At 45.4% G+C, this 27,246-nt stretch overlaps 5 protein-coding genes and 1 non-coding gene across 9 annotated transcripts; 4 read left to right on the top strand and 2 right to left on the bottom strand.

The window, feature by feature from the left end:
- The first annotated feature begins 6,633 nt into the window (after positions 1 to 6,633).
- Positions 6,634 to 7,336, top strand: LOC112342195. The gene is made up of 2 exons (XM_024663630.1): positions 6,634 to 7,026; positions 7,088 to 7,336. The coding sequence occupies exons 1-2, from the start codon at positions 6,637 to 6,639 to the stop codon at positions 7,217 to 7,219; spliced, it is 522 nt and encodes a 173-aa protein (XP_024519398.1). The 5' UTR covers positions 6,634 to 6,636; the 3' UTR covers positions 7,220 to 7,336.
- Positions 7,337 to 9,569: 2,233 nt separating this feature from the next.
- Positions 9,570 to 12,952, bottom strand: LOC112342194 (nucleolar protein 14-like). Of its 2 annotated transcripts, none has more exons than XM_024663628.1 (13): positions 12,772 to 12,952; positions 12,582 to 12,716; positions 12,306 to 12,527; positions 12,185 to 12,244; positions 11,941 to 12,129; positions 11,765 to 11,893; positions 11,151 to 11,705; positions 10,903 to 11,095; positions 10,636 to 10,838; positions 10,478 to 10,576; positions 10,278 to 10,426; positions 9,948 to 10,226; positions 9,570 to 9,886 (listed from the first exon to the last, which is right to left on the bottom strand). In XM_024663628.1, exons 1-13 carry the CDS (start codon positions 12,934 to 12,936, stop codon positions 9,622 to 9,624), a joined length of 2,643 nt encoding a protein of 880 aa, XP_024519396.1. In that variant the 5' UTR covers positions 12,937 to 12,952; the 3' UTR covers positions 9,570 to 9,621. The 2 variants fall into 2 exon arrangements, with proteins under 2 accessions (XP_024519396.1, XP_024519395.1); XM_024663627.1 differs by having other exon boundaries at positions 12,185 to 12,250.
- Positions 12,953 to 13,028: 76 nt separating this feature from the next.
- Positions 13,029 to 13,102, top strand: TRNAT-AGU. Its single transcript has one exon. It is a non-coding gene; the product is annotated as a tRNA-Thr (tRNA).
- Positions 13,103 to 14,679: 1,577 nt separating this feature from the next.
- On the top strand, positions 14,680 to 16,335 carry LOC9629328 (pentatricopeptide repeat-containing protein At4g39530). The gene has a single exon (XM_024663616.1). It carries the CDS (start codon positions 14,680 to 14,682, stop codon positions 16,333 to 16,335), a length of 1,656 nt encoding a protein of 551 aa, XP_024519384.1.
- A 2,964-nt stretch (positions 16,336 to 19,299) lies between these two features.
- Positions 19,300 to 22,359, bottom strand: LOC9629002. 2 transcript variants are annotated; one of them, XM_024663606.1, is made up of 3 exons: positions 21,237 to 22,359; positions 20,197 to 21,144; positions 19,300 to 20,142 (listed from the first exon to the last, which is right to left on the bottom strand). In XM_024663606.1, exon 1 carries the CDS (start codon positions 22,300 to 22,302, stop codon positions 21,505 to 21,507), a length of 798 nt encoding a protein of 265 aa, XP_024519374.1. In that variant the 5' UTR covers positions 22,303 to 22,359; the 3' UTR covers positions 19,300 to 20,142; positions 20,197 to 21,144; positions 21,237 to 21,504. The 2 variants fall into 2 exon arrangements, with proteins under 2 accessions (XP_024519374.1, XP_024519373.1); XM_024663605.1 differs by having other exon boundaries at positions 20,197 to 22,359.
- A 3,378-nt stretch (positions 22,360 to 25,737) lies between these two features.
- On the top strand, positions 25,738 to 26,888 carry LOC9629329. Of its 2 annotated transcripts, none has more exons than XM_024663578.1 (2): positions 25,738 to 25,771; positions 25,830 to 26,888. In XM_024663578.1, the coding sequence occupies exon 2, from the start codon at positions 25,928 to 25,930 to the stop codon at positions 26,765 to 26,767; it is 840 nt and encodes a 279-aa protein (XP_024519346.1). In that variant the 5' UTR covers positions 25,738 to 25,771; positions 25,830 to 25,927; the 3' UTR covers positions 26,768 to 26,888. The 2 variants fall into 2 exon arrangements, with proteins under 2 accessions (XP_024519346.1, XP_002989812.1); XM_002989766.2 differs by having other exon boundaries at positions 25,744 to 25,771; positions 25,834 to 26,888.
- Positions 26,889 to 27,246: the final 358 nt, after the last annotated feature.

Raw genomic sequence — 27,246 nt, forward strand, 5'->3', positions numbered from 1 at the left:
AGTTTGAATATTTTTTATATATTTGGGTAGTTTCTCTGAATCAGTACATATATTTTCATTAGCATATTTTTTTATTTGTTCTAATGTTTGTGGTGGATTTTCTAACCATATTAGTGCATGTTCATGTGGTGTACCATGTTGTTGAAATTGTGTTACAAATATATAGTCTTTTACTTTCCTTCCAAATATATGATAATTGGACATTAATATTTTTCTAAATGCTGACGTTTTATGTGCATAATATTGTATTATGCTGATTGGATCAGCTCTTAGTATTTTATATATTTTCTCTTTTTCATTTAAATTTTCTATCTCTTCTTTTTGTAATATATCTGTATTTAAATGTTTTAAAGCATTTATTAATGGTTCCATGTCTTTCTGAACAACTAAGAGTTAAAAATAGTGTTGGTGGTCCTAATTATCTTATCATGGCAAATACATCTTTTTTTAGTGCTTCTAAATTATCTGGTGATGTTCTTAGATTTTTTAAATCTCTAAAACCTATGTTTGACTTTAATATTTTATCCATATTTCCATTTACAAGCACATCTTTTTATGTGATTTTTCTTCCTTCATAAGTAAATTTTCTTAATCTAAAACCTGCATTTTGATTAACAAATTTGATTTCAGTTTTTACTACTACTGTAAATATATGTTCAATATGTCGTGCAAATTTTCTATCCTCATTCATTAATTCCCATTGGATTATTTCCTGATATGTAAATTTATTTTTTATGTCTGATGGTCTTGGTTTTCCACCATATAGTTTTGAATATGCCATTTCTTCAGCATTTTCATCTACAAATAATCCTGATGGGTGTTGTCCTTGACCAGGTGCTATAACTAAAACTTTATTTGTAAAATTATCTATTTGATTTGAATCTAAGAAGCTAATTACCATAGTATCTGGTGGTAATATCTCATTATCAGGGTTGTCTGTAAGATTTACACTTTCATCATCTTCATTTAATTCTTGTTGTAATTCGTTTTCTAATATTATTTATGTGTTATTATCTATATTGTCTAAATTTTGTGCTTGTTGAAACCAGTTTTCATCTACATTAATTTTATTTTTCTTATATAGTTTGGTTTCTTGTAATTGTTTTATACTATTATAAATATAATGTGGTCTGGCTATTCCATATTTATAATAATATTTATCAGTTAATCTTCATTTCAGCTGAATTGTTATTGTTTGTGTATCTTCAAATGTTCTTGGTAGTTTATTAATTATTGGTTTAATATTATTTGGGACATTTATTATTCCTCCTTTTATGCACTGCTGATATTGAGGTTGATTTGGTATTGTTATATTTGCAAATAAAATATGTAAAGCTATCATTTTCTCTTCAATATCATTTAATTGTTCTGTATATTGATCAATTTGATTCATTCTAATTTTTTCTGGACTTTTATATTTTTCTTTATTTGTCATGCATTGATTGCATGCATATTCTTGTTTTTTATTATATTTAAACCAAAGTCTTTTATATATTTTACATGGATGTATCGGTATATCCTATATAGCTTCACTATACATTTGTAGTGCTTTCATACTTTTTGGATTGTTTATGTCATATTCATTTTCTTGTTGTTCTTTCTCTTTTATTGTTTTTTTTTCTTTGCTTCTAATATAATATACTCTTCTTTTAAGTTTTTCATCTGATATAGTACTCCCTGTTCTTTGTCGAAAAATATTTATTTTTTCATTTGTTTGTTTTTGTAAGTTCCAAGTTTCCATAAGTATTTTGTCTTCTTCTGTTGTATATTGGTTTTGTAAAGTACTTTCTTCATGTTTTTCTTCGGATATATTAATAGTTTTTATTTGGTCATTTTTATTCTTTCTTGATAAATAATAGTATCTAGAAACAATTTGTTGCTCAGTTAAATCAATATTATGGTTGAATTTTAGTTCTTTTGCTTTTTTTTTGCAGATCCTTGAATTGATAACAATTTTGCATCTAGAAGTTCTGTCCATTCAAATTTTCTCTTTGTCATAATTTTGCCCTTTATACTTAAATGCCCTTATTGCCCTTGATGTCCTTACACCCACCGGATAGGTGGGTGCATCCAGATTAGTTTTTTCTATGATTGTTTAGCTGATCAAGATTGTTTAAAGAGATTCAACAATCGAACCGAATGGACTATTTTTAGCCTACTTTCAGCAAGTATTAATTCTCTATCTTTCAATCAACAGCTTTGTGAAGGCTGATAATTGATAATCTAGACCAGTAGAAACAATCAAAGACCTTTTACTTACTTCTCAATGTTATTCCGTTGAAAGCCATTTATGCCCTAAAGCTATATTAAGTCTTTATTTAAATGGGCCTAAAATGGGCTTATGAGAGAAACGTGAGCACAAGTACCAGACTCATGCATTCTTAGGTAATTGACTGCCTGCTCAATTGTATTGTTTCTAGATCTCTTTTGGGTTTAACACCACTACCTCGCATGGATTCTTGGGTCTTGCCCAAGAATCCATGTGAAATGATTTTGATTGGACGTGCGAGGGTTGGTTGTGGAAAACCCTCACACGTCCAATGACAAGTCCCTGAAAAGTCGATGGACTCAAAGATGGTTTGAAGTAGTTTGTAACTTTCTTTCTCATTAGGACATTTTTTTATATACCTTGATGTAGGTTCTACTTGAAATGATTTCTTTTTCTCGCTGTCAGTAGAGCATCTTCAGGCTCTACTGACAATGACAGCCCTGGATGAGGTAGCCAAGTCCAAAGAAAGTTATTCAAAATGTCAAGTGAGATATCTTCGACTAGGCAAGATGATTCCACAAACAAGTAACATTGTTCTCACTATGGAGACTAGTATTTAGCATGATGTTTTCAGTTTACAGGGTTGGCTATGGAAAACCCTCGCACATCCAATGACAAGTCCCTGAAAAGTCGATGGACTCAAAGATAGTTTGAAGTAGTTTGTAACTTTCTTTCTCGTTAAGACATTTTTTTTATATACCTTGATGCAGGTTTTACTTGAAATGATTTCTTTTGAGCTACTATAGGGTGAAGGAGAGCTCAACATTGCCAGAGATGGATATCTAGGGCCAAGAACCAAAACAAACCTTTGATGTATGTATGCCTTCCCATTTAACTTTCTTCTAAGCTGTTTTGTTTTTCTTTTGTAAGTTATCCAGTAGGATCCAGTAAGAGCACGGTCATTCAGAAGCAAGAGCCTTAGTTTAGCAATCTGCAAACTCTGTGACAAAAAGATGTCAAAGATACAAGGACTTTTACTTACTATGTCAATGTCGTATATGGCTTCAAGCATCTAGGTCAAACAAATCAACAACAAAGCTGAAATTTGGAATTGCTTGTGGCTCAAGCTCTTTCACATTCATTTTCTTGCACATTTACTGCAAGATGGGGTTTAACATCTAGTATAGAAAGCAATACACCACATTCTTCACCCAGCTTCTCTAAATCCCTTAAGGAACTCCCTAGCTAGATGCACAATGATTATTTTCCTGGATTCCGGTGTTAGGCATATAATGTTAACGTGGTAGATTACCTGAGAGGGGCTTTCAGAGGCAGCTTGTGTTTCTCACATATTAGTTCTCTAATTGATTGTGCAATGCAATCAGCAGCAATCTTGTGAGTCGTTGCCATGGGATTTCTAGTTTGTGTGCTTTGAAATCTAGAAATTGTTAAGAGAAGCATTGCAAGATTTCATGAATAGATATTTGTATTATAGAGAAAGCAATTGAAAAATAGACAAGAGACAATTGTATCTATTTCTGGTTGTTGGCAATTTCCATGGCTAAATTGTTTGGTGTCTCAAAATGGACAATAATATTTGCCTCATTCAATAGAAAGAATCCTATTGGTTTTGAAGATAGATAAACAACAATTTTTTCTGGGGACTCCATAGCAAACTTGACCATAGACCCTTCATCCAAATTATAAATTTTATCCACCATTTTATCACGCACTGTAACTTTGATGGTTTTGTTGTTTGTGCAAAGTGTAAAGGGCGTTCCATCCCTCGTAAATCAGCTACAATAACTGGTTTTATTATATCAACTCTAACATTGTGAAAGAGCAAAATGAGCAAAGACTTTCAGCTTGAGTGAGACTTTGTTGGTTGTCAGGGATGAAATATCCACTAATCTGTATAATTGGAAGTTAGAGTTGAAAGTAGATATAAACAATTTACATTACCTTGTCTTTAGAAGTGAGACCACGGTGTGTTTTATAAACTTCATTGAGCCTCTGAATTTCATTTGAATCAACTAGTGGCAAAAAAAAAGTACTTCCAAGTGTTGCTAAATCACCTGATGCACTCATGCTTTTCATAATATTAAAAAATAAAAACTTTGGCATATATCCAGTATATAAATTTGCTACAATATGATGATATTGCTCTTCATGCTCCAGATGCATATAGAGCTGTGAAAATATCTTAGAAATAGAAAATTAAATAGAAAAAAACATTACCATAGTTACGTCCAAAGGATTATCAGAAGAAGCAATCTTTATTTTAGGAAAAACACCAATGTTGATTACAACAGCATGTATAGCTTGTGGATAAACTCTAGTAGCCATTAAAGATGATATAGAAGCTCCTCTAGTTGGCTGTAATCTTAATTTAACATCAAAATCATCTATAATTTGAATGATAGAAGAATCTGTAATATAAAGAACTTTTTCTGAAGTTCCATGGTGGTAAACTGGGTTTTTCTGTTGTTCAACCCATCTGCAGTGAGAGAATTATAATCTTGTTAATTTTTTTAAAAAAAATTACAAACCTTGTAAGTGAGAAACATTTACCAACCATAAATTTATTATATAATCGTGCACACATGGATGAATTACCATATACAGTTAAAGTTTGCAAGCCATGCATATCTATACAATCCATTATATAAGTTAAGTATTTTGCACTTCGCAGAGTGTTCTTTGCAAGATGAACTTTATAAGTTCCATACCTAGGCAAAAAGCAAATCAAAACTACAGAAAAAAAACGATTTCAAAACCATACGTAGATAAAACCTTTAGCTCAAGAATTTTGGTTGAATTTGCTTTTTCAAAGACAAGTGATGCAATAGTGGCTTTTAGGATGGTCAACTTTGTCCTCTTTGCTTGTGAAACTACAAAACCAAAGAGAAATAAATCAAGAAATACTAAGGAATAAAGAGAAAAACCAAACCTTCATAAGAATTTGATTCTGTAGACAAATCGTCAGCTGGTGACGACTGAACAATATCCATAACACAATCCAAATCTGACATATCTATGTGATTGATTAAACAGAATTACCTCTAGTTAATTTATACTAGTGAAAAGATCCAAAAATAAACTAGACTTCACTTTGAAGAATCAAAAACATAAAAGAATAAAACTTTGAGCTAAAAATTAAAATCTGTCAACTTGCCAAACTTAGGGTTACGGTAGACAATAAACCAATTCGGCAGGTGACAAACCTTCTGAACCTTTTCGTGCACTGACTCTCCTCATTTGTAAACATCCTTGCTAGATACTTCTCATCATTGACCAAGCTAAAGCTAGAAGCAGCCTGACTGTACTCCTCAGCTGCTACAATCTCCCTCTATCGGTCGCTTAAGAAAAGAGGAATGAATAGGAATAGAAAGATTGTCCTCCACTGATCTTTGTTTTCTACCCACTGCCCACTCACATAATAGGGAGCCATACAGAGGAAGATCTAAGCTCCATCCATAGATGCGTTCCAGGTTGATTGATTGATTCTGGGCAATCAATCAGTACCACCATAGTGGGTTTCTGATCCTGGATCGTGGCTCTCAGCTCAAACCTCCAGGGAGAGCCAATTCTCAATCAATTCACTAGTCCAAATATGATTTTCTTGATGCTTCCCAGGGACAAGAGCAATCCATTGGAGCCAGTGGACAATGCAGCGGCCAGGAACGACGATAGCATCATGATTGATCTCGAGGGGGCACTACTCAAATCCCTGAGCTGGTTTCAATGCTTCATGCTTGTCACAATTGAGGCTGGGAGGCCTCTATGAGCGCTCCTCCTATTTTTCATTCTACCCTTCATGTGGATCATTGGCTGCTTCGTCCATCTTGGCTCTAGATTCTCTGCTTCATGGCAGATCTTGGATTGAGGGCCCTGGCAATGGAACTTTGAGAGCTCCCTTGTAATTGCCATTATGGACATAGAGCCTAACCAATGCACTATACATTACACAGTTTCTTTGGCTCATGCTCCAAAAACCACGTATGCTCGTGATGATACAAAGTGGTTAGAAAAGTTTATAAATTATAAACATGTTTATAAATTATAAATATGAAATTAATCTAAATGAATAACCACCATTGGATGATAGAATATTCAAGAATATTCAAGCATATTTTAAGTATATTCATTACCATCTCAGTCCTCCTACACGTTTGCTTAAGCAAACTAAAAATGTGTGCAGGTTTTTATATTCATCAAAAGTAAGCAAGACATAGACTAGCATTTGGAAGATTGGCAAAGCATTCCCTTGAAACCAACTATGACAAGATAAGATGCTTGGCACCACCGATATCTCATAGGCCACACGAGTGTATGAATATCCCTGAGACACGATCCAGGCCGTCAAGATATATCCGTTTAGGTTGTGAGTCCTAAATCGAGCGATGTATGTCAGCGTGGGGAGTGCCATGGATGCCTGGGCGACGTTTGAGCGAATTGGCACCGGTGCGACCGTGTGTTTGAGGTTGGAAGAACCCGATGTCCCAGGGGGCACTGCCGAATTTGAGCTGAGCCGGGACGCTGTGGAGGATTGCAAGGAGATGGCCGGCAAGGAGGTGAGCGACACTCCACTCCTGGAGGACGAGGATGGCTGGCCTTTGACGGTGGTTCGCTTCTCCGACTCGCTCTACCGCATCAAGAATGTGGCCGCGGACAGCTTCCCGGAGTCCTTGGCGCTCATGGATTTCCACGCGCGCCGTCGCGTCCACGGCCTCTCGCCCCAGGATTTGGCTCGAGCGGACGAGGAGTACCTGTTGGCCAGGAAGATCCCTTTCACTATTCTCTTGGGCATTCATCACGTCTGTAGTAGCCTTTGATCTTCTTCGTCTTTGCCATTTACGTTTGAAGCTCTTCTTGCAGACTCTAGACTTTCTGGGGCATCCAGCAGTGGACACGGTTGGCAAGGTGATCAATGAGACACCAGGCAGGCCGAGGCTCTTGTCCGATCTCTCACTCGAGGAGATTCAAGCCAGAGGTGGACTGCAGTATTAAGTTTTTTCATCGAGTCTCCTGTTAACTTTTCTTCTTTGCAAGACTGAGAAGGGCTGATTTCTATCTTTGATATTCCCCTTTGAAGTCTTATAAAAAAAAGAGGTTGAGTGAGTCTAATCCAAGTTTCTGTTGTTTAGAATAGAAACGATCCTTTGTTGTCGTTTTTGCTTGGAATTTTGTGTTTGTGTTCTTCCAGGCATGAATTTTTTCGTGTTCACTGTTCCAAGAACGAGCTCCTGAAATTCATAAGAACGCGTGGCGTCCAAAGGTGATGGATGTTGATTAAAATATTGTATAAAATCAGTGATGTAATACAACCATTATATATCTGGGATATGAATATAGATGATAAATTTTATGTTGGACCTCGAACAATTTAAAACAAAAAAGTTTAGCTATGATCAATTTTTCTTTCTTACTATATTGAGAAAGGTTTTGACAATTCTTTGGTGAAAAGCTGTCTCTTAAAATCGTCTTCCAGCTGAATTAATTTTCTAGAAGTTGAAAAGAAAAACATTTTCAACTTTTACACTTTTTCTTCTATTTTTCTTTGTATGCTGAATTTGCATATTCACGTACATCTTCTCATCCCCACCAAATAAAATATAAGTTAGTTCAAACTATTCTAGATAATATACTTACTAGACTATTAGCTTTTGCAGTTATTCTATTAAAATATTTTTCATGATCAAGTCCTTACTGATGACAAAAAGCCTCCTCTTCACACCATAATGTCTTCTATGCATCATCTTCATTTGGATCTTTCCACTGCCATAATACTTGACAATCTCGGGATTTACAAGCATGCCATCCAAAGTCAGCCTCTTGCTTGGCTCCATAAAAAGTATTTTCTAGATGAAATCTTCCACTTTGCACAATGCAAAATCGTTTGGAAATGCCAAGAAATCCATCTTTACCCTCAGTTTATAGTTTCTTACCAACTCATACACAATAACTCACAGTCCCCACACGTCCACAACCAACATGTAACTCTCATGATCCTCAAGCTCCATCTCTCTTCACTGCCACCACCTCATGCACCATGTACTTCAATGTTCCACAGTTGACAATACTGCCGCATGTCCCACTATTTGTTCGTGGCCATGCCAAAGTCTCCAATCACCACTTCATCCTTGCAGTGGCATTGAGCCTCTCAAAGATGTTTTTGAGCTTGAGATTGCAGTGGACAACCCCTCTAGAGTGCATCCACTTAGCATTTTTACCAATGTTTTGATTGTCTTCACAGACCCTGGATCAATCACTCTGCCAGTCTAGGGCGGCATAACTCCATGTCCCATAGCACCTCCTAGCCCTCATAAAATTCTTGTTGTCAATAATTTCACAAACTCAAAACTTGGACATGACCCAGCTTCACATTGATCCAACAATTTCCTGATATACCTCTTGAGAAACTTGAACCTTAATTTAGGCTAATTACTTTTAAAAAATCTTTAATTTAAATCTTGGTAAAATTCTCAAGCTAATTGGACTAAGAGACATGGACAGCGTGTACTGGCTCGCTGGAGTTTTGCATGGCATGTTTGGAGAGAGGTGGTGGCGATGGGGATTCCAACACTCCACGAATGGATTCTCTATCATATTTCAGTCCCAGAAAAGACGGCAGCGATGCCTAGAGTTTCAACAGAGAAAGAGGTGTTGCTTTGCCACAAAATTATGAGCTTTGACAACGTTTCGATTTGGACTTCCAAAATGCACAAACTAACGCATGGCATGAATGGTATAAAAAGAGCTCTCGCAAGAGAAGAAGAAACCAAAAGAATGGCCGGGTGAGGATCTGTTTCACGAGGCCGAACTCCAAGGTCCAAGGCACGGCAGCGTCCAGCTCGAGCACTGATCACGGCATCCAGTTTCACTGATGATTCAAGAGCGTCCTGTACCTGTACGAGCTGCCAAGCACTGGCTGCAACGACGAGCTTCAGGGGTGCAGCGATGCGGATAGCGAGTCCCATCGCCAGAAGCTCCGGGCCAGCGCTGGCTAGCCGTGATGATCCCGATGCATCACGCTCGGCAACCTTGCCAGCGATGGTAGCGTTCGAAACAGTTCGGGAGGACGAGATGATTCCATACGTGGATGGCTTTCCATGGGATTCCGCGGAGGAGCTGGAACGTGCAGCTTGCGGGCCTTTTTCTCCCGAAGAAATAAAGGATGCAGCGTCAGAGGAGGGGCATTTTCCATGGCAAGAAGTGGAAGACCTTCCACCACCTCACGAGGCCAACGATGATCAAGCAACGACGACAGCGCCAGCTCCAAGGAGAACAAGCAGAGGCACTGAACAAGAAGAAGAAATCTATACATGGAAGTCGAAGGTGATGAGGCATAGATCGAAACTAGTTCAACTAATCCGGAAAAACTTATTTTAGCTGTAGAAATAAACATTGTCTTAACGGCGCCTTTTCTTCTTTCGACCCAGCTGACCGGACTTGGCAGCCGCCTCTTGTTCTTCCAAGAATGCCATGGCTTTCTTGTACTTGTCTTCACGCTCCTGCTCGGCCTCGGCTCGTTCTTTCAGTTTCTCTGCAGCCAGGAACTGGTTGTCTTTCCTCAGCTCCCGAGCCGCGCCTTTGGCTTCGCGTTGGATTTGGCGCCGCAGCTTCTTCCTCTCCGCCCTGTCTCGATCAATATCGTAGTCTCTTCCCTTGGCAAAACTGAGAAAGAAGAAGAATACCACCACGTTAGAAGAACAATCGTAAAGCGGCGACTACGTACTCTTCCTCAAACTTCGGGTTGAACTGCTTGATGGGAGTGGGTTTCTTCAGCCGCAATTGCAAAGGCTGCCGAAACTTTTCCAGCTCCTCTACTGTCTTATGGATGAGCTCGAGCGTGTCAATTATGGATGCCTTTAAACTCTTTGGGAGGAGCTTTGAGGAGGACAGCTCCAGCAGTACAGGAACGAACTCCCTGAGGATCTCGGGACTAGACGGTAAGTCGTTGTAAATCGTTACAAATCCTTTCAATGTTTGGATGGAAGCATTCAGGATGCCACACCTGAATTTACCAGAACCGAGTTATTAAACGACCTCAGCGGTATAACCAAACCTGAAGGAGTCCGTGTCAAAGATATCCAAATCGCCATCTGCCGCCACTAACTCTGGGAAGTCCAGGTCGCAAAAGCTTTTATCAGAATTGTCGTCCTTGAGAAGTAACCAAGGCCGACTTCCAACCAGCTCTCTCAAAAATTGTGGACCCTGGAAACCACCAGCTTACTTCAGAAAAAGAAAATGGTCATACAAATTTACCGTTTTTCTAGCCGCGCTACTATCTGGCAGGCCCGTCGACAGCAGCACCAACAAAAAGCTCAAAGCCTCTGGGAAAAATCTCCGAGCATGTTTCATGATCTATCAAACAAAAGCAGGTTAAAGCAATAAAAATAAAAGATGAAAAAATCGGTGCTCACTGAAAGTGCCAATGAGCATAGAAAGGCTCCAACTCCAACATCTCGGCCTGAAGTAACTGGACAACGCATCAAATACTCTCCCAACAAAAGTACCAATGGTGTCATGACTACATGCCGAAAGTCCGATCCAGGAAATATAAGAGACCAAAGCCTCATCAAGAGAAGAGTTCTCACTGACGGCCAGCAGCTGCTTTCATCTCCATCTACACTGGATTAAGGTCGAAGTTAAAACAAAAATGGACATTGAAACGCGCAAGAGCAGCATACCTTTGCTTCGTAGCTTGTCCGACAAAACTTGTTGCATGCGTATCAGCCTTTCACGTGCACACGCAGCTGCGTAATAAGGCGTCTCTAAACTCATTTCGATCAACGGCTTCGTTAGCATGTTGATTCTATCCAGAGGTAACGGTTTCGCTCCCGCCAAATCCGAAATGTACAACACCAAAACATTGTAGAACACCTGGAGCAGAAAAGATTAGTCAGGGAGAAACAGAAAAACCAAGATAAACAAGTACCTGCATCTTTTTCCTGTTTTCGGCCGCTAGACTGATGGCATTACAAGCTCTGATCCGTTGAATTGCCACCCCTAGCTCCTCAGTCGACCTGTGTTTAACCAGCCCCAGGAGCTGTTCGAGAGTCTGAGGTGCGTTGATAACGAACGGAAGCTCACGGGACTCTTCTATATCTTTGTCGTCACTCTCGTCTTCCTTACGCAACGTAGATTTCACCTCCTCGATTAGCTCCTCCCTCGTGGACTCCTCACTGCCTGATGTTCCGCTGTCTTCACCTTGTACAGCTTCATCGAAGTCAGTGTCTTCTTCATCATCGTCGTCGCCATTTTCCTCATTGTCAGTATCGCTAGCATCTGGATTCTCAGCCTCAGTCCTGGCCATGACTTCGTCCACCCATCCCTTTTCTTGATACTCCTCTTCCAGAACAAAGTTTTCACCGAGATCATCACCAGATATCTCAGCACGCTTTCTCTTCTTCTTCCGCTTCGAACCTCCGTCGTCTTCGTCGGCCTCAGAGTCTGATTCCTGCGCTCCGGTCATTCTTTGTATCCGTTTTTTCTAAAGCACGCAAAAGTTTTGTCAGAAAGTCTACAGAACTTGGAAGATTCATTACGTGCCTCGAGCTCCTCTAGACGTTCTTTTTCCTCCTTTGCAATCTCTTCGGATGTCTTTAGCCTCTCCGAAGCCTGTGCGCGTATTTCAAAAGCCATCTCCTTCATCAGCTTGTCGTAGTCATCTGGTTTCTCCTGCACAAATATATAAGCCAAGTATTGCAGGACAGTGTGTGAAGTACCTTCTCGGTATCTGCGTCAGAAGCTTTATCATTCTTAATCGAGCCTTTCGCCAAGAGAGCCTTCAAAGTATTAATCTTTTTGGGACGCATCAAAGAGAGCAGAGCTGGCGTTTCGGCCAAAACTTTAAAATCGCTGTCCAGCTTTTCTCTGAGATCAAGGTCGTCTTCTTTTTCTTTGGCTTTCACGGCCTGCAAATAAGCAAAGTTGAGTACGCCGGTGTATGGACCGACCAAATGAGCATACCTTGAAGTGCTTGCTTTTGGCAATAACTTCTTCCATAATTTCTTTCTTTGATCGTTTCTCCTGATACCAATCGCATCTTAAGAGTGAAATCACCTTGAAAGAAATATAGAAACTATCTGACCTTTCTTGCGGGATCAGCGTCCGTGAAACCACCTCCGAAATTGAGCTCTTTTTGTGCTTCGGCAACCTGAGGAAGCTCTTCTTCATCGTCTCCCGAAACATCTTCATTAAAGTCATCCAACATCGATAAAGCTGCTCCCTTGTGAGTAAGAAGATCTCCCTCTTCTTCTTCTTCTTCCTCAGCGTCGGGCAGTGCAAACTTACTCTTCCTCTGGAGTTGAGCCTACACGAAAGACCAACCAAGAGACTTAGTTTCTAGCAATAAAAAAAATTGCACCAGTCTTTCACGTTGAAACCGCACAATCGCCTTCTCATCCTCGCTCATCTCTTCGTCATTCTCTCCAAACCGACGATCAACGAAAGCATTGCTCTTGTGCCGCAGCTTATACTCCCGCAATATCGTCTTCTTCCGCTGCAAAACTTCCCCACAATCGGCTCCAAATCGAAAATGCATTGCATACGGGTACCTTCTCAATGCCGCGGGATCGCAACTCGCCAATCCTGCGCCCCTCGCCCTTCTGCTTCTTGCCGAGAATGTCAAATTTCCGCCGCGACCACAGCGTCTCGAAGAGACTGGGAGCAGCAGCAGCCGGACGAGGCGCAGCCTTGGCCGGGCGCTTCTTCTTGGCCATCGCTTAAACCCTAAACGTTTAGGGTTCTAGCATCTATTAATTTTTATCGAGGTACATATTAAAGACCTCTAAGCCATGGTTATAAATGTTAAGCTTTCATAGCTCAGTTGGTCAGAGCACCCGTTTAGTAAGCGGGAGGTCCCGAGTTCAACTCTCGGTGAAAGCAGCTTGCCCTCTAAGGCGAGTGAGCTTAGCCAGCTTCGATAATGCGGGAAAGAAGAAACTCATTATCAAAGGTATAGCGTTTGGCTTCACCCCTTCCATATCTTCGCAGCTCAAACACTTCTCTTCAGTTGCTGGCACCGGGAAGCAACAGTCGAGGAGCGTGACGAAAGTTACTCAATCCGGCTGGAAACCTTCTAAATCCATCTGCTGAAACAGCTCCCAAGTGCCTTGAATTCCAGGCGGCGAGGATGGCGGAGATTGTAGTGGCGCTGGGCGTCACCGCCGCCTCGAGGAGCATGATCCGGAAGATCCCAAATGCCCGGGTGTGATGCCCGTTCTGGGCATATGCGGAGATCATCGCGTTCCACGCGATTACATCCCTCTCGCCCATCGCCTGGAAGATCTCCTCAGCTTGAACTACGCAGCCGCAGCTAGCATACATCCTGAGCAGCGCGGTTTCCAGCACCACCAGATTCCCTCCAAGATCGTGAATACATGCCGAGCAGCGAGATCGCCACCGATGGATTGTGGTGGCGCTGGGCGTCACCGCCGCCTCGAGGAGCATGATCCGGAAGATCCCAAATGCCCGGGTGTGATGCCCGGTGTGGAAAATAGATCTACCCCCTGAGCTTCTCTCCAAAGCCCATGGTTGGCATCATTCTTGACAATGATAAAATTTAAATCGAATCTTGACTAGAACTAGTTTTGGACAAACACAAAGATGCATGAATGCGTGGGGGCATTTTGGCGGAGCTCGCTAGAGTGGATTGCCAAGCCGGCTACGCATCGCTCCTCCAGAGATGCGCGGATCCCAGGCTCTTGCCCGAGGCCAAGCTCCTCCACTCCCACATCGCTCGCCATCCCCTCCACTCGCGCAGCCTCCTCCTCCGCAACCACATCGTCCACGCCTACGCCAGATGCGGCAGCCTCGCCGACGCGCGCGCCGCCTTCGATGCCATCCCCGCCAAGAACGTCTTCTCCTGGAGCATCATCATCGCTGCCTACACCCGCCATGGCCACCACCGCCAAGCTCTGGATCTCTTCGACCAAATGGAGGCGAATCCCAGCGCTGCGCCGCCGCCCAATGCCTTCGTTCTCTCCACGGCCCTCGGCGCCTGCTCGGCGCTGCGCGATCTGGGCCGCGGCGAGCGCATCCACTCGCGGATCCAGCAGCGGCGGAGCGATCTTGGAGGGAATATGGTGGTGCTGGAAACCGCTCTGCTCAGGATGTATGCTAGCTGCGGCTGCGTAGTCCAAGCGGAGGAGATCTTCCAGGCGATGGGCGAGAGGGATGTAATCGCGTGGAACGCGATGATCTCCGCATATGCCCACACCGGGCATCACACCCGGGCATTTGGGATTTTCCGGATCATGCTCCTCGAGGCGGCGGTGACGCCCAGCGCCGCTACAATCTCCGCCATCCTCGCCGCCTGCCTCGATCTGGGATCCGGGAGGAGGATCCACTGCTTAGCGGCATCGATCGGGGTGGAGTCCCATCCATCGGTGGCGATCTCGCTGCTGGGCATGTACTCGCGATGCAGTAGCTCCATCACCAGCGCTAGAGCGCTGTTCTTGGGCATGGAGAGGAAGAGCCTGGTGGCGTGGAACACGATGATCGCGGCGTGTGCGCAGAGAGGTCTAGCGGCAGAGGCCCAGGAGCTGTTCAAGGCCATGGATGTGGAGCCGGATGGATTCACTTTCGCGAGCTTGCTGGCGGTGTGCTGCGATCTAGACCTCGGGCGGCGCCTCCACGCCGGGATTGCCACGGCGCGCCTCGCTTCGCGCTTGATCGTGGACACGGCGCTGGTGGGCATGTATTCGCGGTGTGGGAGCTTGGGCGATGCTGCGGCTGTGTTTGAGGGAATGGAGGATCGCGACACAGTCGCGTGGAATGCCATGATCGCGGCATTTGCCGAGGCGAGAGATCTAGATCGGGCTATGGAGTGCTACCAGAGAATGCTGGATCGATCCACTTGTGAGCCCAATGGGATCACGTATGCCACCCTTCTCGCTGCTTGCCGCGATCGAGGTGATCTTGGCCATGGCCGGCGCCTTTTCAAGGATGCCCAGGATCGAGGGCTCTATCCCGATCGATTCGTGCAAAGCGCGGCGGTGGCGATGCTCGCGCGGTGTGGCGCGATCTGCGAGGCCAGGAAATTGCTGCGGGAGGGCAAGATCAGGGACGTGGAGGCCTGGAACGCGATGATCTCGGCTTATGCCCAGATGGGTCATTTGCGCGAGGCTCTGGGAATCTACCGGGAGATGGAACACGACGGCTCCAGCAGCCCCGATCTCTTCACCTTTGCAAGCGCTCTAGCTGCTGCAGCTGGGCTTGGAGATCTGGACACCGGGAAGGCCATCCACGAGAGAATGGCGGCCGAAAGATCGCTCAAGCTCGATGTCTTCGCCGCAAACGCGCTGCTCACCATGTTCTCCAAGTGTGGCAGCTTGGGCGATGCCAAGCTCGTGTTTGATCGCATCCCGGACAAGGACGCAGTGTCCTGGAACTCGATGATCTCGGCCTACGCCCACCACGGCCGCTACAAAGACGCCATCGCCACGTACCGCGCCATGGACTGTCGCCCGGACGAGGCCACCATCGTGAGCGCCCTCGCGGCAGCGTCGGCTCTCGCGGATCTAGACGAAGGAGCTGCCATCCACGCCCGAGCTCTCGAGCTCGGGATCGCCACTCCTGCGGTGGAGTCCACGCTCGCGAGCATGCACGCCAAGTGTGGGAGCTTGGACGCGGCCATGGCGCTCTTCGAGAAGAACCGCGAGAAGGATCTAGTCTCCTGGAACGCGATGGTGGCAGCGTACGCGCAGCACGGAGATGGCTCCGAGGCGCTCGCGCTGATCCACCGGATGGAGCTGGAGGGGATCTCCCCGAATGGAGTGACGCTGTCCGGGGTGCTGGCGTCGTGCTCCCATGCCGGGCTGCTCGAGCGGGGGATGTTCTACGTGGGGTGGCTGAGCCGGGAGCACGGCGTGGCGGTGGAGAGTGAGCACTATCGGTTTGTAGTGGAGCTGCTCGGGCGGTGTGGGAGGCTGGGCGAGGCCGAGGCGGTGGTCCGCGGTATGCCGCTGGAGCCCGAGCCCGCGCTGTGGGTGACGCTGGTGGCCGCTTGCGTGCTCCACGAGGAGGTAAGCCGCGCGGACCGTGCCGCTGCGGGGTTGGATCCTGGCGACGCTGCGTCTTACGTGCTCCTCGCCAATGTATACTCGGCTGGGATTTGATATGTTGGCGGGAATTTTTGTAGTCGGTTAGAGTCTAGGCTGCGTTCCTGGATGCTGATCACCAAATACCACTTGGGAAGCGATGGTGAATTTTCAGCATCCAGGAACGCGTTCACTTGGAGTTCATGGCGAGGAGGTATATTTTCTTTTCTTGTCTCTGCCTCCATTGCAAAAAAAATTCTATCTGTGCAGATGTTTGGCTTTGTTGATCCTATGGTACAGTTTCTCCTAGGGGACTTGTTTCTGCTTCATTGAAAAAAGATGAGACAGAAGTCAATGTGCAAAGTTCACTGGAAGGAAATAGGAAGCGAGTGTTATCTCCGTGGCCAGGAGACAAGGGTGCGAACTAAAAACAGACAAGAAGTCGCAAAAGTGTCAAGGTCCTTCTAAGTTTTTATTATATTTTTCTTCTTTTGACAAACTTTTATGGACTTACTAGGTCCAGAAGATGTTTATGTCTCGGATTCGGGACCTGAGCTGGAGCCTAAGATTGTGTCCGATACACTGGTGGTACTTCACGTGAGAGAAGAAGAACCAGTCAGAAAGCATAATTCACCAAATCTAGAGCGTAAGTACAAATAGCTTCCTCATGAAATGCGGCGAGAATCTAATTCTTTTCTTTTACAAGTGCCAATCGACACCAGTCGGGATCCAGCTCAGAAGAAAATCAAAACAACTCGGACTTGTTTGCCAGCATGATATCTCTGCTACTTCCAAATGCTGTCTCTCATGAAAAAACGTTCAAAAAGAAAACGCAGAAGTTGACAACGCGGAAAAACCTCAGCAAACAAAGAATATCGATGAGGACACACAATCAATGTGCGGGCGGAAACATAATCGGTACCACAGTCATCGTCAACAAGCTCACTAGCTCGAATGAGCTTGAACAAGTCACAATGCAGCCCAGCCAGCTCTTAGTAAAGCAACTGGAGGCTGTCAAAAGGATTCGACAATCACAACAGCCAATGCTTTGGACGACCATTGTGCTGATTTGGACAACAAGCGGTACATTATCTCGGATACTCTTGAAAGGCTACCAGTGGAGCCTTCTGCTGAAGCTGAAGAAAAGGTCCAGGATCTCGGACATGTCGAATCACTTGATCCAGCGTGCGTGACGGATAGTATACTTCGGCCCCCAACAATGCTTTATACCTGAAGTCAATACCTTTCACAGGCGCTGGTTCCATTGAGCTACTTGATCTAGAAATTCCGTATGCGTGACGGACAGTCACACTTCGACCGAACAAGAAAAACAACAATGCTCTAGACCACAAGTCCGGTTCCATCAACGAACAAGCAGTATCTACTACGGCTCAAGCAAAGGATACGTGGACTAAACCGGAGCCTGCTCAAAATGATTCCGTAGCCAACGATTTGGCCAAGCAGTCGAGAATATATACTGGCTTTAGTTCCATCAGCCAGGCTCGGACATGCTAAAACCCGTCGCTGCTCTTGAGCACGAACTTTCAGTTCTTTGCGTGGCACTCAACGCAAGGAGTCAGGAGGTGGATGTTTGCGGCTCTTGTAGTAAAGCATGGTGTACAATTACATGCATACCGTGTTTTTGGAGCAGAGGCTTGTTCTGTGTTTCTTTCATCTTGGTACATTTGGCTTTATTTTCGCAGCTGCAAGCGGAGTTTGGAATTTAGCTCACTCCAGATGGCGACGGCCTTCTTTGTTCATAGCCCCAAGCTTCCCATATAGTGCGGGTGGTTTAACAGTCTTTGGTCGGTGCTGGAGATGAAGGTTGTGTATCCAAGAATGGCGCATGGATTGAGGTAATTGTTTTTCATGTTTGCATTAATCACGTCCTATTCAGGCATTCTCTGTATGAAACACCTGCAAGATATAGCTGGAAGACTTTTCAAAGCATTTTTAAACCTAGCCATAGTTCCTCATGAAAAGCAAGGATGGCTAACTTTGATGCACACCTTTTTATCATTTTAAAATCTATTGTTCTTACAAGAAGAAAAATAGGTTTCTTTGAGGGATTGAGTCAAAAACATATTTCACCGCACTGGGCGTTTGCTCGGAGCATTCCAGTCCACCCCATAACATCGTGCTGTGGCAGTCTCTCATATATGCCTCTCGCAAGATTAGTGCAGCCATGCTGCGCAAAAGAGTTGACAGGTGTTGCCCATGACACGGAATCTCTCTGCGACATCCTCGCAAAGAACTTTTGTGCTTGCATCCGCAGCGATCATAGAGTTCCGTAGAACTGGATTGCTCAGTATTTTTGTGTGTGAGAATCATGATCTCGTTCCATCCTGACAACAGCTTCTTTGCTTCGAGAATCACATTCCACGACACAGAGTCTCTCAGGCATGTTTTCAAATTGGTTTCTAGCCTCGCTAATCATTCCAGCTTTCGCAAATAGCATTCATGCAAACTACGTGCCACTCTGGAATTCGATAAAAAACAAGCCTCGCTACGTGAATTTGCCGGCTTTGGGCATTTGCTGAAAGAAGCGCATTCATTCTTCCCGGGCATGGACTCCAAGACGCGCTTGGCCTCGTGAAGCTGCTGGTTGTGAATGTAGGCCTGGAGTGTCGATTTCCCGCTGGGATTCCTGCGGTCCAGTGTCGATCGACAGAGGGATTCCATCCGTGGTCTCGAATGCGTCCAGAGCACGAGGGATTCTTCGCCAGGTGACGCCCAAGATCCAAGCGTTCCAGGCAACTACATTCTCGCCTCAACCAGGCAGCCAGACATGCCCATCAAGCTGCAAGGAACGTAGAGATCACTGTGCTGCTTGGCTCTCTGCGAGGCTTGCGCTCCTTGATTCCCTCCACTCGGGCACAATGGAGCTTGTTCCTGGAAGCCATTCTAGTCTTGCTCGCTTGCCTGAGCCCAGCAGCGCCTTCCATGGTTAGCACGCTTATGGAACAATATCCTTGTGGAGCGGATCAACGCTGCCTTTGTGCCCGTGCTCGCAGTGCACAAAGGGCTCGAGTTTTAGTTCCATCTCGATAAACAATAAGTTTGTTTTCCAGGTGATTAGATTCTGGAGATAAACAATAGGCAGCGCAAAACTTTTGAGAAGAGAAAGCTGTTCGCTCTCCCAAGTCTTAGAATTTTCTCTCCCGGATCGACGACGCTGTCGAGAGAATCTGGAGCACAGCAGCGATTCTCGCAGTTTGAAACGAAAAAGTCGTGAAACTCGTCACGATATCTCAATAGCTTCTTGTTCTTGCTCAAGTTCCTCGAAAAACTCTTCGAGCGCTCTCTCGTCTCCTGCCCGAGTAGCAAGGCCGATGGCACGGGTCCATAGCCACCAGGCAGCGTACGTGTTGGCCAGAAGCATGCACGACTGCGTCTTCTTGTCTGGAGCGAAATGGTTGATGTAGTTTGTCACCCGCAGTGCTCGAGCGATGTCGCTGTGCGTTTTGCAGGCACTCGGCTCGAACGGCATGTTGCAAATCATATCCTCGGCGATTTCCAAACGCCCCGCTCTTCCCAGAACGTCGAGGAAGCAACCATAGCACTCGTTTGCAAAGCTAACTCCATAGTCCCCTATTATACAAAGAAAGCCAAACCAGTCAGTCAGCCCCACACCATCGCCACCGCGTCCTGCTCGCTCAGATCCATTGACAAGCTTAGCTCCCTAGCACTGAGCTTGAGCTTGCAAACTTCCTGCTCCAGCTTGTGTATCTCGTCCCTGTGAGCCCGCAAGTCCGCCTCGGACTTCCTCTGTATCCTTTCCACTCTTTGCTTGGCCGCCGCTTCGGCTTTCTCCCTGGCTAGTTTCTCGGCCTCCAAACGCAAGAGTGCCTCGTCTTTGGCCTTCTTGTCTTGCCTGCTCCTACCCTGTGTAGTGTTCATGGAAGTTAACACATGAATGCGAGGGAAGTATATGCGTACCTCGGCTTGGTGCTGGGACTCTTGTATTTCTGATGTATATGGTCAATCCACCTGTCGCGCAAACAGGTTTGCAGCTCTTTTCTCTCTTTACACTGCCTTTGTGTCCTTTCACTGCTCTTTTGATCCCTTTGACAGAGTGCCAACTCCGACATCCAGGTGACGGCGTCCTTGAATTGGACCCCCTGGAAGAGCGGCAGACGCCTTGGGAGCCTTCCACAAGATGGAAGATTGAGATGTTTTCTCGTGGAACATTGCGACGGCGGCATTTGCCCGATGCGAGAAGCGGTGGCACTCATGCTTCTTCATTCAACGCCTCAGATCCACGCGGTATTCGTCGCCGCTGGCCTAAGATAATGAGCTCGCATTTGCCCCACTGGTCTCCCACGAGGTTCTGCCAGCCAGCTCCTGCAAGCTTTCGCCCAGGATCTTGGGAAGCTGAAAGCTGAGGCACACAAGCAAGTACCGCAGAATCTCCATCGCCACAGTGCTGCTCAACGTCTACGGCAAGCTCACGCCACGATCAGCAGCCGCACTTTCCATACATTTCCATGACGAGATTAGCGAGGCCGCTGGAGACGATTTCCTCCCAGAGATCTGTGCTCACCGACCGCATCCTTGACAAGGCGTCCGCTCCTCATTCCTGCAAATCGGAAGGATAACTTACACACAAGCAATCGAGATTTATTCTTTCCTTTGCGTGATCTTATGCGTGAAAGACTTTCCCTTCGAAACTCCTGTGCAATGGAGCAAGCACCAAAGGTGTGTTAGAGGGAAACCAAAATCAACGTTTTCTGGTGATCTTCTCATTCCAGGTATCTCGCAGAGCAGCTCTTCCAAGGGCCCGTCTTTGTATGCGACTATCAAAACGCGTTTCATAGCGATGATGGCCAGATGGCGGCATGCTAGTGCGCGAGGCGGGAAAAGGCTCCCTCCCACAAGCTCGCCGACCTGGAAGAAAAACACGACTTTCAAGAGCTCTGGCTTTGATTCTCCTGGGGAGCCAGATGCAAAGGTATGGGGATTTGAGAGTTTCGTAAGACCTCCGGGCCACTGAAATGGTGTGCTTGATTCTTGCAGGCTCGTATGTAGAAGAACTACATACGAGTGGTACTGGATTGGCGACGATGGGATCGTGAAGCACTCTGGATTCGGGCTGGGATTTGAGAGGATGAGTAGAGAACATCGGGGATGTGATATTTCCTGGAAAGGCCAATCAATGGATCACAACGTTGACAAGAGTATATGCTGATAAGTCACCGTCACGAAAGCTGTCACAGGAATATTCTTTAGGAGATTTTCCTCATGGTATTAATCGAAAAAGTTTATCGCCTCCACAAGGCTCTGAACACTCATGGCCTTTACTTTGGCCAAGGCGTTGGCGTCAGCAGCCAAGGAATTACTGTTGAGTTTAGCGGTGAAGCTGGTGATGGTTATGGTGGCTTCCCAGGTGGTGATCTTCCCCGCCTTCTTTGTCATGGTGGCGTCCGCCCAATACATATTTAACTCCGGGTTTGTGGCTGGCGACCTGAAGGAGAAGAGCGTGTACAGCGCCCGAACACTAGTGTTGTCCTCGACGTGCGCAAACGTAGGGACGTGCAGCAGCGCCTTTTGCAAAGTCTTGGTAATCTGGTTAGCGGTCTCAGTGTCGTGGGTGCGCTGCAGGTAGTCGCTGACGTCTTTCCAGATCGTGTCGCAGCTGCCAGACATGTCCTCGCTGGCCGCTGCCGTGAGGTAAACATACTGCGGGAATGTGGTGACAAGCACTGTCAGAAACTGCTGGAAATGCTTGGCCTGTTGGCTGGCCTCGGCGGGATCGGTGATGAGCTTTGGAGAGTAGTGGGCGAGTTGCATTCCAACAGCCGTAAAAGTTGCCAAGGCGTGGACATGGAACTTTGGTAGCTTGTAAACCTCGGCATTTGCTCCAGGAAGAGGCGGGGCGTTCACAGCAATAGCTACAGGAATGTAGACATCTACATCAGTGGCCACATGAGCGTCAACATGCAGGAATCGTGCTCGAGAGACCGCCTTGGAGTTGGAGCTCACGTTCCTGAACACCTCTAAAGCGTGATTGAACTCATTGTTATTCATCAGCAATGGCAGCGCCATGAATATAAAAGCGGGATAAAGAGCAGAGTGATCTAGAGACAACGAGAAAGGAGCGGATGTTCAGATGGGTAGTCATTCCAGCTTTATATACCACCAAGAGCTTGAGCATGCAAAAAACGATGTCAATTGCAATGAATGATCAAGGACATGGGGCCATCTTGAAGTTCCAAGGAATGACAGTGAAATATCACTTTCTTAATAGAATGCTATAGTTTTTGAGATTGCAAGATCATAGCTAGAACTATACATCAGCCTACGTACCCTTGCAAAAAAAACATATCATAAATCATCAAGGACATGGCCCCAATATGGAATGACTGTGAAATATCACTTTTTTGACAGTCATGCTATAGCAATGTTGAGATTGCAAGATCATAGCTGGTCCAGCATGACATTTTTTTGTTTTGCAAGGGTACGTATGTCGTCAAGAGCTGGAATGACCCATTGCAATTGACAAGTAAGTATATGCCCTTGCAAAAAAAAAATGTCATGAATGATAAGGGACATGGTTTATATATAGGGCTTTAATTTCGACAACCTGCTTGACAAAAGAGCCTTTAGTGGCTATTTTATCTCTATTTATCCCCCAAGGTTTTAAGGATCCATGATGACAATATATTTAAATATTATCTTATGATCACATGCGCTACATTAAAGATTGACAATGTAATATACAGCATGCTATACTTGTTGAGATTGCAAGGTCATAGCTACCAACCTATTGTAAGCGACTAATTTTTCTTTTTTACTTTAGTCACTTAACTGCACCTTCAACCACTTGGAGGAGTCTCATTCACAACCTCCATAAGTCCCAGTTAGGACTTGGGGCTTGCCAGCCCTGAGAATGGCATCCATGCCACTCAACCTTTGCATTTGGTCCAAGTGCTCCACGTGTCCGATCCCATGACCGACACCCCAAGGTACCACCGACATACCAGCCTGTTATGCTAGGCCATGCCCATTCACCTTGGTCACACCGGTGGTCTAACGCCACCTACATCATAATCCCGTCTCTCAAAGACTGGGCCATCCATCCATGAGCAATCATCCTAGATCTACTCCTTAGCATCCTTATGATGCCCGCAGACATGGGGAGTAGCCTTCCCCAACAACTCTTTTCCAGTCCCCACCAAGTCCCTTTTAGTCCATGACCGTGTTCGCCAACACTGCCACTGGATCAAGGCCTGCAGGCCTGACCGCGAAGTCCCACTATCCTTTGGGACTTCCTCACCATGTGACCGTATCCTTGGTCACTACATTAGAGGCCTACTCCTCTTCCCTTTCACCGTTTGGGACTTTGGGACAACATTTCGGAACACCGTGGCCTTACGCAAACCTCATGGGTACTCTCCCCACCTTTTGCCTTTAGGTGCTCTAGCCATGGGCTTAGAGCGAGGTTCCGTTGAGCCACGACAGGTATCCAAGTAGGTAGTGCCACCCACACTTGGATTGGGAGTATCGGCCAGTCGATCTCCCGGGGGAACTAGAGCCGGCTTTTGAACACTTCACCAAGCTACCCCGCTTGTCGGTCCGTGTTCACTCTAGTCTTGGACTTCCCAATGGGCAGCTCATCACCCAACACTGGGTCTGGCCTTCCTGGGCCAAACTAGCCTTTCCTGGCCAAACTGGCTCCACTGCAGTCCTCCCCCTAATATACTTTTGGAGCTCACCAAACCCCCCAGGGTCTGGGAGACGAACGCTTTGGGCTTTCACCCTCTCAGACTTGAACTCGGACTCGGACTTGGACTCGGACTCGGACTCGGATTCGGACTCGGACTCGGACTTGGGCTCGGTCTCAGCCTCGGCCTCGGTCTCGGTCTCGGTCCCGGTCTCGGTCCCGGTCTCGGTCTCAGTCTCGGTCCCGGTCTCGGTCTCGGTCTCGGTCCTGGTCCCGGTCTCGGTCCCGGTCTCGGTCTCGGTCTCGACTTCGGACTCCATCTTGGGTCCATCTCGGACTCTATCTTGGACTCCATCTCGTGTCCATCTCGGACTCCATCTCGGGTCCACCTTGGACTCCATCTCAGACTCCATCTCGGACTCCATCTCCAGTCTATTTCGGACTCCATCTTGGACTCCATCTCGGGGTCCTTCTCGGACTCCACTTTGGACTCCAACTCGGGTCCATCTCGGACTCCACTTCGGACCCCAACTCGGACACTTCCACGTGTCATGTGTTGGTCCTTTTGGGTCCCTTTTTGGAACCTCGCTTATTGCTCGCTTCGTGCTCGTTCCTTGAGCACTTCGTTGGGAGTTCCACTCCCGCTCTCAACCTTTTAAGTCGGAGCTTTTAGTCCAAACGTGTTACACTCGTTTGGTTTTCGCTTTGGCCACCACCACATGGCACACTTCCGGCTCCACTTTGGGGCCTAGGGATTTCGTGTCTCACACCTATATACCCTTGCAAAAAACATTGTTATAAATTATCATGGACATGTGGGCCCCAATCTTGAAACGAACAAGCGAGCAAACCTTAGGCCAACCTCCCAACCCTTAAGGCGTTACAGCCTTATATTCCACAAGCCATAGAATATTTTAAAAATAATCCTATGGTTTCATGTCAAATCTTGCTTGGCATACAATACACCCTTAGCCCTCACAGAAATCATTAATTATGGCATTGGACCAGACAAGGGCTAGAAATGTACACCATCCAGCATGACATTTTTTTTTTTGCAAAGGTTTTTTGCAAGGGTATGCATGTCCTCAAGAACTGGATGCAATTGACAAGTATGTACATACCCTAGCAAAAAATAAAAATAAAAAATTTGTGAATGGTCAAGGACATGGGTGGTCCCCAATTTTGACAACCTCAAGAGGTCAAATTCAGCTTCATTGTTGAGATTGCAAGATCATAGCTACCAACCTACATACCCTTGCAAAAAACATTGTCATAAATTATTAAGGACATGGGCGTAGAGCTGCTACAAGTGGGCCCCAATCTCACTTATAAGAAATGATGGTGAAACATCACTTTCTTATCACTTTAGGGTGTCCTGACAAATACTAATGGTTGCCTCTGGCATAATTAATTATTTCTAAATCATTAATTATGGCATCTAGGTCCAGACAAGGGCTAGAACTGTACACCAACCTATGTGGTCCAGCATGACATCTTTTTATTTTTTGCAAGGGTTTTTTGCAAGGGTACGTACGTCGTCAATAGCTGGAATGACCGCTCTGCCCTTGACGAGTACATGCAAAACAAATGTGTCATGAATGATCAAGGACATGAGCTTAAAGAATGACGGTGCATGCTATAAGCATGCCTAGAGTATACCAATGCAATTTTGTTTTCAGTCTCTGCAAATGGACTCACTTTTATTATGCAGCACAGATCTGGCTGTTGATAATGTCACATGTTCAAAGTTGACATACTACCAAATTCTGAGCTCCAGCTATAAAGATCCCAGTGATCCATCACAGTTAACACCAAGGCCTGTTATTTGATCTCCTTTCACGTCCAGCAATTGTGTGTTCAGTCTTTCTTTCCCCTCTCAAACCTTATTCTCACAAGTGTGCTTCTGCAGGTAGATCTTGAACAATTCCCTCTTTGCAGGAGAGCAACTCTTCTATTGACTTTCTTCTCTTTCTCAGTCAAGCTCGAGCAGGCCACAAGAGCAGAACAATGGGAAGCCTACCACAGCTTCTCAGTGAGGACGAGGCTCGACACAACCTACAGGTTTTCACTAAGTCTGCCATGATTTCAAAAGCTCGCAGCTACATCCGCTCATCTCAACCCCTGTCAGTAGTGATAGAAGTACCGACAAATAATGACATTGTTGCACCTGGGGCCGAAGTTGTGAATGGTCCTGATGACACTGCGTCGTCACAGCTGGAGTTCTACAGAAACCCCAAGTACCACACTGACGTCCTTGCCACCTTTATTGCCACAGCGATGTCTATTGCTAAATATGTTCCACTACTGACGGAGCTTACAGACCAGGCCAACAAACAATCGGAGGATTTTGCCAAATTCCTCCAGATCCTGGTGTCCACTTTCCCGCAGTATGTTAAGTTTGCAGGAGCAAGCAGCATCGCCATCGAGAACAAGTCAAGTTATAATCAGTTACTGTCAACGGTGCATGACTTCATACAGGAGACTGCTATTGACCCGTCTAAAGCTGGTGCGGGCGTGATCCAAATGATCAAGAATGCAACCCATGCCATGGATTCTACAGTAGAAGGCAGCTACAGGCGTTCACTCTATACTTCATATTCTTTCCAGGGCCGTGCTCGCAATCCCCAAACGACAATGTACTGGAGTAGTGTCAACTTGGAGAGGAACCGCAGCGGCAAGACTACGTGTGTGTCTGCTGAGCTGAAGATCGTCCGCTTTACCGTTGAGGTCATCAGTAATTCCGTGATTGCTGATGCTCATATCCTGGCAGAGGCAAAGGGCCGGGCAGCCCAGGAGATTGCGGATATCATAAATGGACATATAAATCCGTCCAAGGACAATCATTAGAGAGCTCTGTTGGGGCCGTAAGCCAAATGATAATGAATGGAAATTTGCTCTAAGTATATAGGTATATGGGAAGTATGTAAAAGGAAAATTGGTAATAAAAAAGTCCATAAATATTATTAGATGCAGTGATTAAAAAATTAATTAAGAGATCCATAAATATTTAAGTTACAAAGGTGTGAGTGGGTGACCACTCCAAGGTGGATTATAGTTTCAACACAAGCTTTATCATAGTGGATACTCTACAAGGTTGTTGCACAGTTTGTTGAAGCAGGACAATATTGCTTCCCTCTGCTCTTCTTGGCATAAAAACTTTTTGGACCAATATTCAGTTTATTTAGCATTTTACCAGGAAACTTTACATGTAATTTTCTCTCCCTTATTAAATTTGCCATCGTTAAATAATAGGTAAAGCATTAAATTAGTGGCCACCAGATTATTTGGGTATGATATGTTGTTTCTCAAACTCATCCATAGTAAAC

The sequence above is a fragment of the Selaginella moellendorffii genome, unplaced genomic scaffold (genome assembly GCF_000143415.4).
Source record: "Selaginella moellendorffii unplaced genomic scaffold, v1.0 SELMOscaffold_101, whole genome shotgun sequence".
Classification (NCBI taxonomy): domain Eukaryota; kingdom Viridiplantae; phylum Streptophyta; class Lycopodiopsida; order Selaginellales; family Selaginellaceae; genus Selaginella; species Selaginella moellendorffii.

Coding starts and splice junctions, on each gene's coding strand:
- LOC9629329 (XM_024663578.1), top strand. CDS start 25,928: ATGGGAAGCCTACCACAGCTTCTCAGTGAGGACGAGGCTCGACACAAC.
- LOC112342195 (XM_024663630.1), top strand. CDS start 6,637: ATGGATGCCTGGGCGACGTTTGAGCGAATTGGCACCGGTGCGACCGTG. Junction 7,027..7,087: donor TTCTCTTGGGCATTCATCAC/GTCTGTAGTAGC, acceptor CTCTTCTTGCAG/ACTCTAGACTTTCTGGGGCA.
- LOC9629328 (XM_024663616.1), top strand. CDS start 14,680: ATGGAGAGGAAGAGCCTGGTGGCGTGGAACACGATGATCGCGGCGTGT.
- LOC112342194 (XM_024663627.1), bottom strand. CDS start 12,936: ATGGCCAAGAAGAAGCGCCCGGCCAAGGCTGCGCCTCGTCCGGCTGCT. Junction 10,839..10,902: donor GGACAAGCTACGAAGCAAAG/GTATGCTGCTCT, acceptor AATCCAGTGTAG/ATGGAGATGAAAGCAGCTGC. Junction 10,577..10,635: donor TATGCTCATTGGCACTTTCA/GTGAGCACCGAT, acceptor TTTGTTTGATAG/ATCATGAAACATGCTCGGAG.
- LOC9629002 (XM_024663606.1), bottom strand. CDS start 22,302: ATGGCGCTGCCATTGCTGATGAATAACAATGAGTTCAATCACGCTTTA.